Here is a 20,910-nt window from a genome sequence, read left to right on the forward strand (position 1 = left end):
GCTATAAACGGAAGGCCGCCAGAAAGTTATGGGCCAGGATCATTGTACACATTTTAAAAAAGGCTAAAGAGGTGATGAGGAGAAAGAAACAAAAAGAGATGACCCCTAGTGGAGACTCTCAAGCTGTTGTATCTGAGATGGGGGAGGCAGAATCCAGCCCCAGGCTCCTGCAGGGTGGTGGTGACTCTCAGACAGAGTCTGATTTTGAAGATTCCCCAGAAGGCTCTCTGGATGGGTCCCCATCTACTCCTGACGAGTTTCGCGGTGGCCCCTTGGAGGCTGACTCTTCAATAGCATGGGACGTAGAAAACACACCTGATGGTTCCATAGAGAACCCCCCCCCCCCACAAAGCCTGCAACCAGATGTTACTTCTAGAGGAATTCTGTGCCACTGTGCAATGCAGAATTTGCACAGAATTAATGTTACGCACAGAATTTCCTTTTCCCCAGCAGAACTGGTGCTGCAGGGTTTCTGGCCACCTCTAGGAGCCGCTGGACCTGGCAGAGCCCAGCTCTCCAGCTCACAAGTAGCAGACACTGCTGGGGAGAGGGAGACTGAGGTGGAGGGTTCCTGGCATGCCCTGAAGGAAGGACGTGGCATGCAGGAAACTACGTATAACCTCAAGACCCAGCATCAGGCTGTTTTTCCCACTGGATCCCTGGGCTCTGAGTGGAGAGGGAGACTGAGTGGACTGGTTTGCCATAGGGGTTCCTTTAACTCTGTACTGCTGATGGGGAATCTTTTTTATTGTCTGTATTGTTGACATACTTGTTGATAGGTACTTTTAAATAAATTGCCAAAATAATTGAAACTGGCATGATTATATTGTGTTCTTTTGACAAATAAAATATGCAGAATGTTAAGATTGTGTGTGCAGAATTTTTAAATTTTTGGCGCAGAAGTCCCCCAAGAGTAATCAGATGTGTATATGGCACAAGTGAGAAGTTGACCATGGGAATTACTTAGATTTAGGGGGTTGGTGTATTGTGAGGAATTTTGTTGTGTCAATCTTGAGTGAATAAATTCAATCCAGCAGGTCGCTGAAGCCGTACACAGAGGGATACAGTTAGTTCTCGTTCACGTTAATACTTCTGATCACAGCTGCTAACTGGTGCCGTTCTGCACTACAGTCACAGGACAGGGCTTCAAAAATGCACCCGTGGCCAGCTACCAAAGAAAGAAGGGGAGTGGAAAGAAATACTATTGAGGCAACAGTGAAGTTGGGTTTTTCTGAAGAAATCAGTGCTGGATAGACAATGGCCCTGGTGCTGCACAGACCCACACGTGTGATTAACTTTATACACTTTGAATAATCCCATTGCCATCAGTGAAGCTCTCAGTGTGCAAATTGAGCATATGCTTAACTCTTTGCAGGATCTCAGCCAATATTATTAAATTAGCATCCAATCCTGCAGCCACTTATGTAGGAGTTTAACTTTGCTACCATGAAGGTAGCAAATACTTACCATGTGTGTAAGTATTTGCAGGCTTGAGGGGCAAAGTCCCAATTGCTCCATGGGGTGGTGTGTATTCTGGATCAGGCCTTTAGTCATTATATTTTATGTTACAGTATTTGGTATCCTTTTTTAAGGAAAAAAATATTTCCACTTTATTTATTTTTTTCCACTTTATTTCATTTGGTTTATTAAGCTGGTTGGCAATGTTTTAAAAATAAATGATGGTGTGTGAGGGGGGGAAATCAAAGGTGTCACTCTCTAACCAGCTTTGAAACTGAACGATTTTTTTTAAAAAACAATGTTTACTGAAAAAAGCCAGTTTTCGTGACATGAGAACAAAAGCCTTTCATGAATGTCTGTGATAATAAAGGTTGAAAAAATAAATGGCAAACGAATAAAAATTGAAAAAAAGCAACATTTTTATCCATGTTTCACAGAAGTCCATTTTGTAATTAAATAACCCTTTGTTCAAAAATATTTCTACCCATTCATGTGTCATCCTTGTTTTACTTTATTGATTCCTGTTATGTATTATATTTAGATTTTATTTTCCTTTATGACATCGTTTTATCTGCTGTGCATCTATTAAACCCCAGGATCAGCAGCCAAATAATCTGATCTAACTGCACCCAGTCAGAGAGGCCACAATTTAGTCAGATGTGGCCACACTCCTGTCAAAATAGAATGTCTCTCAGCTCCCTAATCTGCTCCTTTTCCCTTTGAAGACACTGGAAAACCTCTTAGTGAGCTTCAGTAGTGCAAGATGAAGGCCTCAGTGAGGGCAGATTTCTGTCCTACTAGTAGCTGAATAGTTTTCAATTTCACTTGTCTTTACAGGACTAGAACAGATAAGGGACAGCGATCTCAGCAAGAGGGGGCAGGATAGTGATCAGAGGGAATGGGAGGGTGACGGAAGTGACTTAAAAGCAGCTGCTCATTTCTCAGATTTTCCCCATTGCAGTGACATGTTTTTTCTCCGCTGATCAAAGCCTACGGGGCGTTATTTTCTACAGATCAAAACACGGTTCCAATTTTAAATGCACAGTTTGATGTGCCTGGGCTCATCTAGAAATAATTCCTTAGAAAGAGGGTGGCGCGAAAAAAAGGACATGCGCCCAACGTGGGGCTCGAACCCACGACCCTGAGATTAAGAGTCTCATGCTCTACCGACTGAGCTAGCCGGGCTGTTGACGCAAAGTTTGAAACTTAGCAGGGATTACTCAGAAAGAGGTATGTCGTTTCTCTGCCTGTTGAGTTTGCCTCTTCTCCCAGCTGACGGCCTGGAAAACATTCCTGGACACAAGATCCTCTCCAGGATTAACCCTAGACTCTTAATCTAGTTCCTTCCATATTTGCAGTTTGCTGAAGAAGGCATGAAAGTTGCCTTCCCGCTGGGATGCAGGACATATTTCAGACACAATAACTGGGGAAACACCTGGGAAAAAAACCCTGAAAAGTGAACACGCATGTGCCTCTGAACGCCTGAGAATTCACTGCCCAAACGCCTGGCTGTATAGGGAAGGATTTAGTCAAGAACAGGGTGAAGACGCATGGGGCTAACACAATGCAAACCCATAGAGTGATTCAGGGATAGCCTGAATAACTTAGTCCAGAATTGCCTTGTTCCTGTATGCAACAGTGTTAAACGACACAAAATGGGCTTTAATCCGAAATAAGCATGTCCACACATGCTTAAACAGGAATGGCTACTCCTGAATGCCACCGTATGTATGATCCCGGTGCAGGGAAAATAATGGTGAAAACACATTGATTCCAGTGCAGGAGGCGTGATCATGGGGGCGGGATCTACACAGTCTGTAGACAAAAAACTCTAACGGATGAGGAGAGAACACATGGGTCTTGCTGCAGGAAAAAGAATTGTTGAACTCACATGGACCCATAGCAGGGGAAATAATGGTGCAAACACGTGGATCCCAGTGCAGGGGGAGTGATCATTGCGGTGGTGGGGGAAATCGGTGTCCAGAAAGACTCAAGCAGCCACTGTGAACATACCTTGCAAGATACAGTGGAAAACAGGTTGACTGCAGAATTTGACCATAATAAAGGGAATCCAGCAAAAGAAGCGGAGGTTAAACCCCCTCCCCATACACCCGCAAACCACCCAGGCAGTGAGGTCACAAACCGGGCTGCAGCGTGAGAACTATAAGACTATTTTCTCCCTCTCTGAATGAACTTGTCCATAACCAGGAAGCCTTTTCCTTCCATTTGTCTCCAAGCCTTTTATTCCCCTTCCAGTTTAACCCATAATCTAAAGGCAAGGAAAACGCTGGTCGATCCCCAAGGTCGGTTTATTTCTCTGATATTGGTACCCACAGCACAGCGGTCATGTCCGCCCAAAACAACAATCATCACCATTCCTGTGACACAAATCCCATTGAAAGTCAACTGAGCAATTCCGGACAAAATCCAATACACCTAAATATTAGATCAAGTTGTGTAACATCCTTTCAGTAGTATTAGTCTGCTGCGCTTCAGGGACACGCTGCTTATAGATCTGCCGTGAACTATCCCTTTGGAAAGACGAAGGTGGAGAAATACGGCAATTCCTAGCCGGAAGAAGGGCTGCAAAACGGAACCCGTTCTCTGGGAGGGTGGTGAAGAAAAAGTGACTGCTGTTTCTGCCTGGTTTCGAACCAGGGACCTTTCGCGTGTGAGGCGAACGTGATAACCACTACACTACAGAAACCAGCTGGCTGCATTTTTCTTTACAACGGCTACAGCCATCGGTGTGAGAGTTGCAGGCCTGTTCTAGCCAAGGGCTGATGTTTCCCTGCTGCTAGATAAGATAACACACAGGCCCTTGTTTAAAAGGCGCCTCCCACACAGGCTGCTTTACTCCCCCTTGTGTAACATTCCCCTTCATTCACACCCGTGCATGCAGGATGGCTGCTAAACAAAGACCAGCCTCCAGCCAGATGTGGGCACCACTTAGACCTGGAAGAATGCAGGGGGCAGAAAGTTTTAAAACACCCGTTGGTGGCAAAATTGAAGGGTGATCAGCGTGAAACAGCCGGGATACAGTCAGGAATCAGGGCACAGGTGTGATACAACTGGCAGAATCCAGTCAAAGTAATTCATCCAGCAGGATGAATGGTACAAGCGCCTGGTGCCTATCAATCCTGAGCGCAGTCATCGTGAACACATCTGGCTTCTTCGGAGTCCGGAGAAGGTACTTGTAACTGTCAGCAGCGGATCTGAAACACAACAGCTGTGCAAAATGCTAGAATCTCTCAGAATCCAGGCAACTCAGTCCCACAAGTACCTGGTTTCAGCAGAACTGGGAGGACAAAGCCTTTTGTGAAAAACATCTGCGCTTCTAAAAAAAAAAAATCTGGCTCGCTATTTTATACAGAGGATGCTGGTGCTTTCAGACTCAGGCTGCTTGTACTTCTCTTTCTTGGTGCAGCCAGCCCCTGAATTGAGAAGACCTGAATAACACAGGAAGATTACAAAGAAATACACCTGGATGGTTCAAAGTTCCAAGTCAGACATAACCGTATAGAAACGTTTGGTGGATCAGAATTGAAACACACACCCGAGCCTCCTCAGGATCCAGGCAGAGCACATGCAAACTCACGGGGAAAGAAAAACGCACACAGGATAAGCCTGAAAAATCCAGCATCCAGATACACTCCGTGTCAAGCAACCCTGCCCCGAAGGAGTCAAAGGATCAACTCTGTATACAGCTGTTTTTAAATGACAAGAGACATGTAACACACCGAGGGCTGATGGGTTTGAAAGTGAATACACAGGACTTGTACAGACGGAAGATTAAGAATTGAATTATTTACGGTATCAGCTTTATGACAATTCAAAGTGGAGCATGTTAAAGAATAAATGGAAAGTCTATTCAAATTAATCCTTTCGGTTTTAAAATAGGGGTTTTGTGTGGCTGATCATTGGGAAAACCACTGCTGTACGGGGGGGAAAAAAACATTCCCTGCTGGCATACAAGCCCAGGCCATTGCTTTGAAAAAGTAACATGCTAATATAGGAATTGGCAGCTACCGGTTTTCTAATGCTATTTAACTTCTGCTAAACTAAAAACAGTTTCAATATTTAACCAAATAGGCCACTTTCCATTTAGTTCCCAGGTAGTTTTGGTGAATCAGAAGCAACTTTAGTAAATCATAACAAAAATATTTTGTTATAGAGGATAAAATATGTTAAATATGCCGGCATTATTCAATCTTACTTTTCTTTTTTTTTCAGTGTGTTCACTTGTTGCCGTTGACAAGTTTGTGTCTTGTCAATTTCATGGTTCCTCTGTTATAGTCAGTTGGTTTAGTCAAATTCTCTCATCCTGAAACTACATTTATAAAACTTACATCAGAAGGGGAGCTCAATAAACCCTCATTAAAGAAAAAAAAAGTTTAGGTTGTGCCATTTAATGGCTGTTCCCTCAAAAACTGGAGAAAAAAATTAGTCAGTTTCAAATAAAATTAACTTCAGTCTCCCTTTAAGGACTTCAGCGAACACAAATCTACTCTATAAATATTTATAAAAATGAAACAGTATAAAGGACACTGCAATGCACCTCAATATAAATCCAGGGGGTGTTTTTGTTTTTCTGAAATCCTTAATGAGTGTTGGGCCAAAGACAGCCCTGGGGCAATTCTACTGAGGTTGTGGGAGCCATTTGTTTCAAAGCACTTAAAAAAAAATAATAAAGCAATTTTTTTTACATAGTCTTATTTTAGATTCTGCTGTTTCAAATATAATTGATTGCATGTTTAATAACTGCACAGGAAAAAGAGCAATCAACACACACCACCTTTTTTCCATTTTGCAGGAGAGAAAAATCATATTTGCTCATTTTGTTGCTGAACCTTTTCTTGTGATTCAAGTTATCCATCAGCTGTTTGTTCGTCTCCAGAGCAATTCTCCTTAATAATCAACCCAGTCAACCGAGACAAAGGATGACAGGGAATTGCAGCTGGTCTGTTTTTCTGTTCTAGCTGAGACAGAAAGAGAAAGCAGAGGAAATCAGAATATTATTTTTCGATTGTAAGAAACAGAGTGGCATTACTTCTGGCGCAGGAACTGGCATCTCTCTGTCTGTCTGTCTCTCTCTTTGCTTTCTTTAAAAAACAGGAAAATGGTTGAAACAGTCATTCTTACAGACAGACATTTACTTCCAGGGAAGATATGGTTAAAACACCTCGCTCTACTTTTAGAAAAAGACTCGCTTCGCCCAACGTGGGGCTCGAACCCACGACCCTGAGATTAAGAGTCTCATGCTCTACCGACTGAGCTAGCCGGGCTACTTATGCAATATTTTAATTCAAGCATATGGAATAGACCTACAGCTATGTTTCTTAAGTTGTCATTTTTACCTTACTGGGTTTCTAGCTTTCTGTTGTTCTAACCCCAGGTAACCTTCCTAAGATCCAACAGGCTCCTTTTCCAGAGCTAACCACCTTCTGGGAACTCCCAGAATGCCAAGCCACAGGATGCAAAGTGCTGGGGGAATTACAAACAGAAGATAAGAGAAAAAGAAACAAGAAACTTCAGCAAAACATAAGCAATAAAAGGAAGTATTTCATCACTAACCACACAGTCAGCCTGTGGAATTCTTTGCCAGAAGATGTTGTGAAGGCCAAGACTATACGAGGTTCAAAAAAGAACTAGGTAAGTTCATGGAGGACAGGTCCATCAGTGACTATTAGCCAGGATGGACAGGGATGGTGTCCCTAGCCTCTGTTGGCCAGAAGCTGGGAATGAATCACTTGATGATTACTTGTTCTGTTCACTCTGGGGCACGTGGCATTGTCCACTGTCAGAAGACAGGATACTGGGCTAGATGGACCTTTGAACCAGTATGGCAATTCTTATGGTGTTATGAACAACTACACTGGGTCAGACCAATATTCCATCTAGCCCAGGGGAATGCAAACTATGGCCCATGGGCCATATCCGGCCCATCAGGGCTTTCAATTCGGCCTGCGGGATTGGCAGTCCCATAGTGCAGCAGGACTAAGGCAGGCTCCCAGCCTGCCTTGGCACCACGCTGTTCCCAGAAGCAGTCGGCAGCATGTCCCTGTGGCCCCTGGGGGAAAGAGGAGGGGCAGAGGGCTCTGTGTGCTGCCCTCACCTGCAGGCACTGCCCCCTGCAGCTCCCATTGGCTGCGAATGGGGAACCGCAGCCCATGAGAGCTTCAGGAGTGGTACTTGCAGGCGAGGGCAGTGCACCGGAGAGCCACCTGCCCCACTCCACCCCCAGGAGCCATTGCCAGACATGCTGGCCACTTCTGGGAGCGGCGTGGGGCCAGGGCAGGCAGGGAGCCTGGCTTAGCCCCACTGCCATCCCGGAGCTGCTTGACATAAGCAGTGCCAGGCCAGAGCCTGCACCCTAAATCCCTGTGCTGAGCTGCCTCCAGCACCCCAACCCCCCACCCTGAGCCCCCTCCTGCACCCCACACCCCTGCTGCACCTCACACTCCTCCTGAACCCTGCACCCTTTGCTCTGAGCCCCTTCCTGCACACCCCACCCCATCCCACACCCCACACTCCCTTCCGGACCCCAACCCCCTGCCTCAGCCCCACATTCATGGCCCTGCATGCAATTTCCCCACCCAGATGTGGCCCTCAGGCCAAAAAGTTTGCCCATGCCTGATCTAGCCCAATATCCTGGTCTTCTGGCAAGGGGCAGTAGAGCCTGCCAAAAAGAGGACCAGGGGCCCCCTCCCCCTCCATGGCACCACACCTTCTGCCCAAGGCCCTGACCCTGGCCAAGCTGGAAGCCAGAGTGGGCTGGGAGCTGCAGACCCTTCACCCACTGGGATGGGGGTGCCAAGAGCAGCTTTGGCCCATGACCCTGCCATGCAGGCTCCACTGTACAGGGGAGGTGGAGTGTTTGCGGCCCCGCCACAGCTACCAGTGAGGCTCTTACCCAAATCTAGCTCTGGCTGGAGAACCTGCCCTCATAGCCGCAGCCCGGCCATGGTAAGACCACATAGCCAGGCAGCTGTGAGGAGCAACCTGTCCTCCACCTGCCCTGGGTGGGGGACCTGGAGGGCAAGGACACAGGTCAGGAGCTACTCTGGGCCCCCACCTCCCAGGCAGGTGAAGGTCCTTAGCGTGATGCTGCTAGCCTGGCCAGGTGGGCAAGACCTCTGGGGGCCATGGCAAAAACTGGATAGGCCAAGCCCGTCCATTTTCAAAAAGTGGGAGGGCCATGCCCCCCGCCCCTTTCCTGGTGCCCCTGCCTCCAACAGTGGCCAAGGCCAGGTGCCTCAGAGGGAATGAACAGAACAAGCAATTATCAAGTGATCCATCCCCGGTCGCCCATTCCCAGCTTCTGGCAGTCAGAGGTTTAGATCAAAACAGCAAAGGGCAGGGGCAAAGACTCAACATATAATACGGTCGCTTTGAAGTCATTATTTACCCTTATTCCATGCGTTTTCCTTTGCCTCGAAGGAAAAGGGGAAAGAAAATGACCCAGAGGTTTAGATATTTGCTTTGGAAAAGAGATTTTGTGCAGGATCCTCCCCCTCCTCCCTGTGTGTCCCACTCTTTCCTAAAGTTGGCGCACTCTCCCTTACAGGAATTTAGATGGAAAGTGGCAACTGCTGGGTCTGGGATCTCCCAGACCCCAGCCAGGGTCAGGCTGCAAACAGCTGCCAGCACAAGTTGCTGCTGATCGCTTTTGCTGCCTTGTCACAATTTGCTGTGTCTGCCTTTCCCCATCCTCTGGTCCAGGGGTACCATATTGTGACAGATTGGGTGGGGCTTTCCCCATCATAATTTGCTCTCTCACACCTTTCTCCATCTTGTCTGGGACAGTAAATGGTAATGGATAATAAGGGCCCACCTATTATAATGTGCTACCTTGGTCTTTCCCTATCACCTGGGAATAGCAAATAGTCAATGCCTTAAACCAACTCTAACTACACTTGATACTCTCCCAGGTTGGGGGTCTGGCAGGGAGAGGAGTGGGGGCAGCTGTTCAGTAGCTGTTGTGTCCCTGCTCAGAGAAAGGAGGCTGCGTTCCATCTGTCTCTGTTTTTCATTCTGTGTCATGAGCTGCTGCCTCCTCCATTGGGATCTGGGAGCTGACACTGAGCAGCTGCTGCTTCCCCAGCAGGGTCTTTGCTGGGGAGACCTTCATCAAAGGCCCCTCTGTGCCATGCCCAGCCCAGGTGGAATGTTCACTGTGCCACAGCGAGAGATCAACTCTGCAGTCTGAGGGTTGGGGCACCTGCCTGGGAGACCCCATCCCTTCCCAAGGACTCTGTATGACTGCTGCAAAGTGTGACAGGTTCTGCAGGAAAGACTGAGGGACCCACTCCATATCAGCATCTCATGGCCTAGCTTAGGAGGCTCCCTGCCTACCATGCTGGCTTTTGTAGATCCCAGCCTTAAGTGCCTCGGTTCCCCCCTGCAAGGTACAGGGAGCCTAGCTGACTAATTCAGCCTTTCTGGATCCCAGAGTTGTTTCAGTGATTTTCTAGACACCTAAAAGTTAGGTATTGCAACATCACCATCCCTTCGACCCTCCAGGGTTCAGTGGCAGCCAGGCACCAGACATTCGACAACTGCAGACCTAGCTGAAGCGGAGAGGGCTAGGGACCAGATGCCTGGAGAGCCCCATACATCCACCATTACCTCTCAGAATTTTCCGATGTTCACCGAACTCAGCAGCCTCCTCCCCGGGGGCTGCCTGGAACACTCAGGTGCAGCAATCGAAAGTTATTGCGTTGCGTCCAAATGGACAAATGCCATTGCGCTGAGTGCAGGATCTCACTTTGCATGGCCAAAAATAAATCAGAAGAATACCTGGCTCTCAGATAGCACTTTGCATTGGTGGATTTCAAAGTGCTTTAAAGCAGCGGCTCTCAACCTTTCCAGACGACTGTCCCCCTTTCAGGAGGCTGATTTGTCTTGCCTACCCCCAAGTTCCACCTCACTTAAAAACAACTTGCTTATAAAATCAGACACCAAAATACAAAAGTGTCACAGCCACAGTAACTGAACAATTGCCTCCTTTCTCATCATTACCATATCATTATAAAATGAATCGATTGAAATATAAATATTGTACTTACATTTCAGCGTATAGTCTACTGGGCAGTATAAACAAGTCATGGTCTGTGTAAAATTTTAGTTTGTATTGACATCGCTAGTGCTTTTTATGTAGCCTGTTGTAAAAATGGGCAAATATCTAGATGAGTCGATGTCCCCCTGGAACACCTCTGTGTAATCCCAGGGATATGTGTACCCTTGAGAACCACTGCTTTAAAGAACAGGTTATCATGATTCCTCTCCATCACTGCTCCACCAAGATTCAAAAAAATGCCTTCCCAGCCTGACTGACTTTTCTTCCACAGGAGGTGAATGGGACAGGACAGCTTGCAGGGATTTCCCCTGCCAATGATGGATTTTCCCCACAGACCCATAGAAGAGTCTGAAATCCCAGAACTGGCTCCTTTGGCATCTGCAGTCTGTGGTGCTCAGGGAAAGAGTTTTAACACCTCCAAGAGGCTTCCAGGAAAGCCCATTTTGATTAATTATTCACGACAAGAGACGCTCAGAGGTTGAGAAACTATGCTCTGCTCTATCGTTTCCAAAGGAGAAATACAAGCTAAACCCACCGCCCCAGCCCGGGCCCAGAGCCCAAGCCAGCGCGATGCATTTCTGTCCCAGGCCAGCACAGTGCTGCTCCCAGCTCCCGTGGGCACCAGGGAAAGAGAAACAAGTTAAATCTGGTAGAAAAGCACAGACAGTTCGTGAGAGGTGCCGGGATCCAGTCACAAGAGCAAATGCTCGGAGAGCAGGAAACCCCGCGAGCTCGGGTTTGAGGGATGCAGTGTGGGGCAAGAGGGGCACAGAAGGGTTCTCTCATCTGCACCCAGGACTCTGCGGCGGATGGGGAGGGGAGGAGCTAAAATTTCAGATCCTCCTCTCCCTTTGGCCTTATTGATGAGGGTCAGACTGGCTTCCGGGGAGCTCAGGCCTTGTGACTTCCCCGGCTTCCTTCTTGCATTTGCCTAGCCTCGTCCTCTCAGCAATGAGAAGAGGCTGCCCTCTCCCCGCCTCTCCCCTCTTGGGGCGTCATTCAGAGCCCTGTAGATTTCAGGGGTGCCTTCCCATGGCAATCGTAGGACATTGCCTGTCTCTCTCTAGCCCCACTGCAGCAAGTTCACAGTTCTCAGTATTGGCTGTCTGGTTCTCAAGAGCGAAATGTGCAATTTTCCAGCTCTGTACCCCTCACCTCCCGACTATATCTTGCATCGTTGCAGGGATCAGGCAGTAACTTCCTTCTTCATTTCAGTCTCTGCCTCTGGGAGGGTAAATCTAGCACTCACCCTGTTTGTGCCGATACATATTGACAATTGGCATTGTTCAAACCACATGAAAATCTCACGATGGGTTAGAGGTGAAACTAAAATGGGAAAGGACTGTTCTGGTAAATAGTCATTTGCCTCATCACATCTCCCATCACCTATCAAACCGAACAAATATCAAAGTACGTGACCCAACACCTTCAGGAAAGAAAACCCCATGAAACAGGGTCAGCTACGAAACACTTTTACATTCAGAAAGTGATATCCCAGAGACTCTTCAGATTCACAATCAGGAGAACAAACTGACTCATTTCCTTCTGAGCTGACTAACTCTGCTTCACTCAGCACCTCCTCGCTGTTCAGTTGTGTTAGTTACAGAATTCTAGCATCCTCACAATGAAACAGAACAAAATAAAATAAAACCAAAACCTTCCCCTCGACAAATGATCTGTACTTGGCTGTGAAAAGCCCAGAAGCCACTTTACCGATAGATGGAATTTAAGCTCAGAAACCTCAGCTTGTGCATTGGGGTTCATCTGAATCCTCCCCCAACCCCAGCCCAGGTCGGTGACACTTTCACCTCCAGGAGTCTGACTTAGGATCAAAGTGTGATTCCTACGCATGGACAGCCAGGGACACTGTGGTAAGGGACACTTTGTGGGGTGGAGTAGAACAGAGACAGGATAAAATTCTCCAAGGCTCGGACAGAGGCTGCTGCATCAAGGATGGAGCGTGACAGTGACGGGGGAAGGAGGGAATCCCTCGGACTCACCCCATCGCTCTCAAATAGCACAGAACCTAAAACACCACCTTTTACTACCCTTGCTCCAACTCTTCTAGAATCCATTTAACTCTCATCTGTAAGAGAGAAAATGTACAAAAAGAAATGATTCCCGGCACAGCCTGGATTGAGGTGAGACTGGCTAGGAGTGAGAGAACCTATCCCCAGTGAGAGAACCTACCCCTACCATCAGTGACTCGAACAGTCACTCTGCTAAGGGTGGGATCCGAATGAATTAGATGCTCAGGCTCAGTCTAGGATAGGATGGCGGGGGAGGGTCAGAGGAGACGAGGTGGCTGATCCTGACCACGTTTCCTACCACAGATGGACGCTCGGAGGCTGATGCTGCTGAGGCAGCGGTGGGATCTCCAGGCCTCCCATGAAAGGCCCTGTTGAAATCATTCCCTCTTGGTGGTGCTGTCTGAATGCAGCAGGGGCAGGGAGAAGGGGCAGAGGGGGTGAGTGATGAGGCAGTACCTCTCTACCCCTGTGCTCTCCCTCGCCTCTTATCCCATGATCCCCAAACACTCGATACCCAGCACCCAGCTCCCCCCGCTTCCCAGCTTCACCAGCCCCAACCATTCAATCTCCAGTGTCCTCCCCAGAACCCTTCGGCTTCCCTTAATGGCTGATCCCCCACAGCCCAGCCCCCTGGGGGATTCGGGGAGGGGAGGAGTTACCAGCCCCCAGGGACACTCGCACTGCAGGGAACAGCTCCAGGTCAGTGGGGGAGCCCAGCCCAGGGGCTGGTGGAAGATGTGGGGTGGAGACAGGTCTAGAGTGAAGGTGGGGCCTGGCCCAAGTGTCCTTCTCCTCATATTCATGGCAGGGGGATCCCGGCTGGGTGGGGAAGGGAGAGGGGGGAACTTCAGCCAGGCAGAGGGAGCAGCTGGAGGAGTTTCTCTCTTTCCCTTCCCCTCTTTGGTCCATCAGTTCAGCAGCCAGGGCTGCAGCAGGGAGGAGAGGCTGACCGGGATTTCTCCTCCTCTGCCCGGGGTTTGCTTAGACCAGGCAGAGCCAGAGGGTCCCTGACCAGCTGCTGCTTGGCTGCTGCTGAATCCTCACCCCAGCACTGGGCAGCTGGATCCTTGGGAGCCAAATGCCCCTGAGGTGTGTGGGAACAAGGAAACGGGTTTGTCACCCTGGCCTGCCCCAGTCAGGGCACTCAGAGAATTTCTCCCACTTGGAGCATTTTCCTTGCTAAGGACATCTCAGCAGTTTCTTCCCTGCACAGATCTGCTGCTGCCAGATACCAAGCGAAGCCTGCCCCACATTCAAGGTTTTTCTCTCTCATGTGGGTTCTCCAGTATTAAGTAAGGCCTGAGCTGTTACTGAAGCTTTTCTCACAGTCCAAGCATTTATGGGGTTTCTCTGTTTTGTGGCTTGTCTGATGCAGAACAATGTAACTTTTCCCTCAACAGAGACACTTCTGAGGTCTCTCTCCCACGCTGGGGCCTCCTGATAAGTATTAAGGGTTCACTTCCTATTGAAACATGTCCCACTTATAGGCTCTCTCTCCCTCATGAATTCCCTGATGTTTAGTGAGGTTTGAGCTGTGACTGAAGCTTTTCCCACAGTCCAGGCATTTATAGGGTTTCTCTCCCGTGTGGATTCTCTGATGCGTAATAACGGCTGAACTGACGTTAAACCGTTTCCCACAGTGGAGGCATTTATAGGGTTTATCCCCTGTGTGGGTTCTCTGATGCGTAACAAGATTTGAGCTCTGACTGAAGCTTTTCCCACAGTCCAGGCATTTATGGGGCTTCTCTCCCGTGTGGGTTCTTTGATGTGCAAGAAGAGCTGATCGCAGATTGAAACATTTCCCACAGTCCAGGCATTTATAGGGTCTCTCTCCCGTGTGGGTTCTCCCATGTTTAATAAGGGACGAGCTGTCGCTAAAACTTTTCCCACACACGAGGCAGTTATAGGGTCGCTCACCCGTGTGGGTTCTCCGATGTTTAGTGAGGCTGGAGCTCTGACTGAAGCTTTTCCCACAGTCCAGGCATTTATACGGTTTCTCTCCCGTGTGGATTCTCTGATGTCTAATAACAGCTGATCTCACATTGAAGCTTTTCCCACAGTCCAGGCACTTATAGGGTTTCTCTCCCGTGTGCGTTCTCTGATGCGCAATAAGGGCCGACCTCACGTTGAAACTTTTCTTGCACTCTAGGCATTTATACGGTCTCTCTCCCGTGTGCAGTCTCTGATGGGTAATAAGGTGTGAGCTCTGACGGAAACTTTTCCCACAGTCCAAGCATTTATAGGGCTTCTCTCCCGTGTGGTTTTTCCAGTGCGTAATAAGGTTGGTTCTTACACTGAAGCTTTTCCCACAGTCGAGGCATTTGTAGGGTTTCTCGTCCTTGGGATTTGTTTGCTCGGTGGTGGTTTCCTTGGGATCAGTGCATCCTCCCCCACCTTGAATGGATTCATCCACCTTCTTCCTTGGCTGGTTTCCCAGCTGCCTCTCTGACCCACTCCGATTTCCCCAGGCTTCTCCTTGTTCCAAGCACTGGGAAAAATTCCCTTCAGCTCCTCTCAAAAAGGTCCTCTCTGGTTCCACCTGCCAATTCACCTCCTTGTTCTCACTCAGGGTCTCATCACCTGCTGGGAGAGAATCCAGACAGGAGTCACTGCCTGTGCCAGGGAGAAAGGACAGAAAGGGGAATAGCAGAGAGAGAAAACACAACACAGTGACTGCTGGGGAGACTGAGAAATTGAATTCTGCCTCCACATCCCACCCAAACACTCACAGAGGAGTAAAGTTGGGGAGGAAACTGCAAACAGCTAAAGGATGTGTGGGAAGCCATGAGTGATAGGTCACGGTGAGGCACGACTTGTTAATTACAGCCCTGACCTGGGTGAGATGGGGCAGACCTGGGGGAGCTTGTTCACAGCACATCTTTGGGAGTCTCGACTTTTTCCTTCACTCACCACACTGTTTCTATGTCCGTTTCACCGACGCCTCACCTGTGTGGGTGACTGTGTGGGTGACCTCCTTTTTCTCAGAGGCCTGGAGATCCGGGACCCATGGCTCTTCCCCTCGTTCCAGCAGGGCAATCAGCTCAGGTTTGGGAATGGGAAATCCTGCTCGAGGGGTGAAATCAGACAAGATCAGGGGGTGTGGAGTACTGGGAGAGTATCTGTCACAAGGAACATTCCCTGCGTTTAACCTGGCCCCGCGCGCTGTGCTGGGAGCATGACTAATCTGAACAGTTGGGAGCATGATCACTGAGCCCCCTTGAGAGAAGCAGACATTGGGGGTGGGAGACCATCCCTTCACTAGGAGTTTCCAGGATCTGTGCACTCTGGGGGATTCACTGATGCAGACACAGCTCTGGTGTTAAACCCCTGCCTAGTTCTAAACCTCCAAAGCCCTCCCCATGGATGGAACCAGTCCTGGGAAAGGAGGCCAACAGGGATTCTGCATGTGAGTTAGAGTTAATAGAGATAGGACAATACATGACTTCTGCCTCTTGAAAGCTGGAGGGATGGGGACGAATTAGCAAGTCCGTTAGGTTTACGACTCCCTGACCGCTTTGGAGGGGATGGAGATGCAAGTTTCTCTCACACTGGAGCTGTGGACTATGGGACCCATTTTCCTCTAATCTAACTGACCAAGGAAGAACTTGACCAGATTCAGACACGCAGACCCCACGGCTTCTAATAGCTGAGGGCACAGGAATCCCTTACCCAGCGAGGTCACCGTCTCATAGTTCTCCTGCATGACGTCCCCGTAGAGGGCTCTCTGAGCGGGGTCCAGCAGAGCCCCCTGCCCCTGGGTGAAATACACAGCCACCTCCTCGAAGGTCACCGGCATCTGAAACAACAAGAGTCCCTCACTCAGCACCTGCTGCCCCAGCCACTTTCTCACTACTCACACAAGAGGAAGGCAAAAAACAGAAGCTCTCGGAGGACCAGAGTAGCAGAGTCTCACCCGCACCCAGCCCCCACCCTACTCAGAGCAGCCAGGAAGCTTCAGGGGGTGGGGAGAAGAGGAGAGTGCCTTGCCCCCCCCCCAGTTGCTAGAGGAAGGCAGAGTCTTATTTACCACAGTCTGATCATATACACTCTTTCCATTCCACTAGTATCTCCTGGGGATGTTTAACAGAAGCCACTAAAGCTGGACATTTTTTAATTAGCAGATCCAGATCACGTGCATCCAAGAATTTTAAAAGAGCCGGCCAAGGAGCTTGCCAGACCATTGATGTTGATTTTTTAATAAGCCTTCAAGTTCTGAAGAAGTTCCACAAGACTGGAATAAAACTAATGAGCCAATTTTTTAAAGGGGAAACCGGATGATATGGGTGATTATAGGCCTGTCAGCCTGACACTGAGCCCAGCCAAGATAATGGAAGAGCTGATGCAGGACTTGACTAATAAAGAATTAAAGGAGGGTAATGTAATGAATGCAATTCACCATGGGTGTATGGAAAATAGATCCTTTCAAACTAATTTGAGATCATTTTTTGATGAGATCACAAGCTTGGTTGACAAGGGCAACAGTGTTGATATAATATACGTACACTTCTGTAAAGTGCTTGACTTGATACCGCATGACATTTTGGATCAAAATCTCACAATACACGATTACCATGGCACACATTACATGGATTAAAAACTGGCTAACTGATAGGTCTCAAAATGTCATTTTACAGGGGGAATCAACATCGAGGCGTGTTTCAAGTGGGGTCCCACAGGAATTGGTTCTTCGCCCTATGCTATTTAACATTTCTAAGAAACGACCTGGAAGAAAACAAAATCATTGCTGATCAGGTTTGCAGAGGACACAAAAATTGGGGGCTGGGTAAACAATGAAGAAGCAAAGTCTCTGATTCAGAGCAATTTGGATCACTTGGTAAACTGGGTGCAAGCAAAAAATATGCATTTGAATATGACTAAATGTAAACGTACACATCTAGGAACAAAGACAGTAGGCCATACTTCCAGGATGGGGGACGCCGTCCTGGGAAGCAGTGACTCTATGGGAGCCATGGTGGATAATCTGCTGAACATGAGCTCCCAGCCTCACACTGTGGCCAAAAGAGCTAATGCGATTGGCTGTATAAACAGAGGTGTTGTCAGATGCTGCCGATGTGGTGCTCTGCTCTGTTCAATGTTGATATCAATCTGCTGCGTGCGTGTGTTTCCTCTGTGTGCTGCCCCAGCTCTGCGCAGATAGCTGACCCAGCAGATCCTGAGAGAACCCCCAATGACCACAGACTCTAGGAAGGTACGAAGGCACTTCGGCCAGGTTTATTGTCAAATGAAGCACAATGATAGTTCCCTCTAGATGTTACTCTACAGGACATGCTACGAGTATGTTCCCCCTGGCAATGGACTCAGCTCAGTCAGTGATGGGACTTTCCACTGCCGCCTTGGCTGGACAAAGACACTGCCCCAGGGATGCATTCTTATACACAGGTACAAACAAGTTACACATCACTCCTGACATATTGAGGTGCGACCCCTCTACGTAGCAAGATGCTGCCTCTCACCTTGTACATGTTGGTTCAAACAAAACGACTCTATCCATCATATTACCCTTTTGGCCCTGTCATTGGGATAGGTCAGCTTGTTCCTTGTTATCTGTGTGGAGTGTACAAGTATGCAAATGTTCTGATATCTGGCGTCCAGTACCTTTTGGGTATGTCTCTTTTTGCAGCATCAGCCCTTTCCTTGCCAGCTTCTGTGAGCAAGGCCTGCCTCTGGCTCACAGCTTAACTTTGCTTTATGTTAGCAAAGTCTTGACCATTACCTTAGTTCAGGCCTTAGGCCTCAAACCAGGCCTCTGATACCAAGGTTTATATCTCAGGGCCTCCTCTTATTACAAGAGGAATCTTGAGTAGAAGTAGAGAGGTTATTTCACCTCTGTGTCTGTCACTGGTGCAGACGCTGCTGGAATCCTGTGTCCAGTTCTGGTACTGACAGTTCAAAAAGGATGTTGACAAATTGCAGAGAGTTCAGAGAAGAGCGAGGAGAACGGTGAAAGGATTAGAAAACCAGCCCTGTTGTGATAGACTCAAGGAGCTCTAGCTATTTAGATAAACAAAGAAAAGATTACGGAGTGAGCTGATTGCAGTCTACACAGGGAACAAATATTGAATAATAGGCTCATTAGTCTAGAGGAGAAAGATAGAACACAATCCAAGGCCTGGGAGCTGAAGCTAGACAAATTCAGACAGGAAATAGAGAGTCCGTTTATAATGGTGAGAGCAATTCACCACTGGAAGAATTTACTAATTCTCCATCACAGACAAGTTTTACATCTAGATTGGATGTTATTCATCTGCTCCAGGAATTATTTTGGGGAAGTTCTCCGGCCTGGGTTATACAGTAGATGATCAAAACAGTCCCTGGGATCTATGAACCTATCAAAATTTCACAGCAGCCTCAGGCTAGTGAGTTCAGGCTCCGGCACTGGGAGTCTGGTCAGTTTTCCCAGCCCTGCCCAGGGGGCTGTTTCCTGTTTCAAAAATGGGGGAATGTTTCACCTCCCACCCCCGCCAATGGGCCTGTTCAGAAAATCAGGCCCAGGTTAATCATGTCCCAGCAGGCTTGTCACACCCTGTCCCTTCCCTGCCTCATCCTGTGTTTCCTGCCCCTCCCCTCCTGCAACAAATCTCCCCCGCAGCTCCCTGAAAAATCCCCTCCCTGAGCTGGCTTCATCACAGCCAAAATGTGGATGTGATTCCTCAGCCTGTCAGAGCGAGAGGGGCAATGGGGAAGGTTTCAGAAGGGGCTCGAGTCCATTTAACAGCCCGATCCCCCCGGCTCTCTCCCTGCAGACAGACGCTCTAGACTCTGCCATGCTGGGAAAACCCTCAGTCACTTTATTACAACAGAGACCTGGCCTCTTCCACCAGCACTGAACCCCCTGAGACCCTTTTAAATCGCCCTCCTCTGCCCCCTAGTAACAGACTGAGCCAAACACTAGAAAAGACCAGAATCAAAGGAGCTGCGGTGGTGGATTCCCCCTGACACTAGCCCCAAGGGCAGCATCCAATACATCCAGCAGTGACTTGACTGGGGCAGGAACTGGCTTTTCCTTTGTCAGCTCCGCCCCTTGTCCCCAGGAGAGTCAGTCTGCCCAGGGGGATGCAGGGAATGGATCCGGGCTGGGAGCTGGGAACCTCCCTCCCCACTTACTGCTCCTGCTGTCCCTGCCAGTCTCTTCTCTTTCCCTTTCTGTCCCCTTCCATTTCTCTCCTCCCCTCTGCCTGGGACAACTAGTGCCTGTCCTGTTCCCCTAGGCATTTGCTCTCCAGTACACAGATCAGCTACTTCGTCTAGAACATAAGAATGGCCAGACTGGGTCAGACCAAAGGTCCATCAAGCCCAGTGTCCTGTCTTTTGACAGTGACCAGTGCCAGATGCCCCAGAGGGAATGAACAGAACAGGTGATCATCAATTGATCCATCCCCTGTTGTCCATTCCCTGCTTCTGACAAACAGAGGCTAAGGACACCATCTGCCTGCACAACATCCTCTGGCAAGGAGTTCCACAGGTTAACTGCACACTGTGTGAAGAAATACTTCCTTTTGTTTGTTTTAAACCTGCTGCTTATTAATTTCATTGGGTGAGCCTGGTTCTTGTGTGATGAGAAAGAGTAAACCACACTTCCTCATTTACTGTCTCCACACTCTGCTAGCAGGAGTGTGAGCCTGGGGGTGTCACCAAGCACAGCAGCTCTGGGACTCACAGACACTCGCTCGCCCTCTGCTACAAACTCACCAGCAGGTCCCTGAAAGGGGCCCCTTGGGCAGTCACTGCCCTGCCCAGCCCCAGCCCTTCCCCCGGGTTTCCCCATCATCTGCAGGCTGCGGACACTGCAGAAAGTCCCCACCAGGCTGGGCCACTCTTAAAGCCCCCCCCCAAGCCACCTCCCCCTGCCTGCCCCCATCCATCCCCCTCCTGCCCCTGGCCTCACACATCCCTGTTCCCCCCTCAATTCCCCCTCCCCCCCGTGTGTCTGTCCCACCCCCAGCACGGCCCGGGCTGGCTCCCCCCGCCCCGCACACACCGGGGCTGGCGGCAGTTTTCCCGGGCCCCGGGCGGGAATCGCAGCCAGCTCCGCTGGGAGCAGCCTGGGGACAAACCTCCCCCTGCAGCCCGGGGGTGCCGGGGGGGGCGGGTCTCTCTCACCTTCCCTCCGAGCGGGGCCCCCCGGGGCAGGGGCCGGGCCGGGCTGGGGGCTCTGCCCTGGGAGAGGCTCCTGGGGAGCAGCGGGAAGGGCCCTGCTGGAGATTCCCCTCTCCCGGCTGCAGCCAGGGCTCCGGGCTCCCAGCACCAGCCGCCGGGGCTCGGGGATCTCGCCAGGAGCCCGGGAGCCAGAGTCACCGCAGCGGCTGCGAGTCACTTCCTGCT

General features: G+C 49.3%; 1 protein-coding gene and 3 non-coding genes across 4 annotated transcripts; all 4 read right to left on the bottom strand.

Moving 5' to 3' along the window:
• Positions 1 to 2,570: 2,570 nt before the first annotated feature.
• TRNAK-CUU lies at positions 2,571 to 2,643 on the bottom strand. Its single transcript has one exon. It is a non-coding gene; the product is annotated as a tRNA-Lys (tRNA).
• A 1,449-nt stretch (positions 2,644 to 4,092) lies between these two features.
• On the bottom strand, positions 4,093 to 4,165 carry TRNAV-CAC. Its single transcript has one exon. It is a non-coding gene; the product is annotated as a tRNA-Val (tRNA).
• Positions 4,166 to 6,670: 2,505 nt separating this feature from the next.
• On the bottom strand, positions 6,671 to 6,743 carry TRNAK-CUU. Its single transcript has one exon. It is a non-coding gene; the product is annotated as a tRNA-Lys (tRNA).
• A 6,718-nt stretch (positions 6,744 to 13,461) lies between these two features.
• Positions 13,462 to 17,140, bottom strand: LOC115640681 (zinc finger protein 501-like). Its single transcript, XM_030543556.1, has 4 exons — positions 17,125 to 17,140; positions 16,237 to 16,251; positions 15,514 to 15,630; positions 13,462 to 15,147 (listed from the first exon to the last, which is right to left on the bottom strand). Exons 1-4 carry the CDS (start codon positions 17,138 to 17,140, stop codon positions 14,030 to 14,032), a joined length of 1,266 nt encoding a protein of 421 aa, XP_030399416.1. The 3' UTR covers positions 13,462 to 14,029.
• Positions 17,141 to 20,910: the final 3,770 nt, after the last annotated feature.

This window comes from Gopherus evgoodei, unplaced genomic scaffold (assembly GCF_007399415.2).
Source record: "Gopherus evgoodei ecotype Sinaloan lineage unplaced genomic scaffold, rGopEvg1_v1.p scaffold_32_arrow_ctg1, whole genome shotgun sequence".
Lineage (NCBI taxonomy): Eukaryota > Metazoa > Chordata > Testudines > Testudinidae > Gopherus > Gopherus evgoodei.

Excerpts from the sequence above, each read along its gene's own strand:
- LOC115640681 (XM_030543556.1), bottom strand. Across the intron at positions 15,148-15,513 it reads CCACACAGTCACCCACACAG|GTGATGAGACCCTGAGTGAG; the intron begins GTGAGGCGTCGG and ends CTCTCCCAGCAG.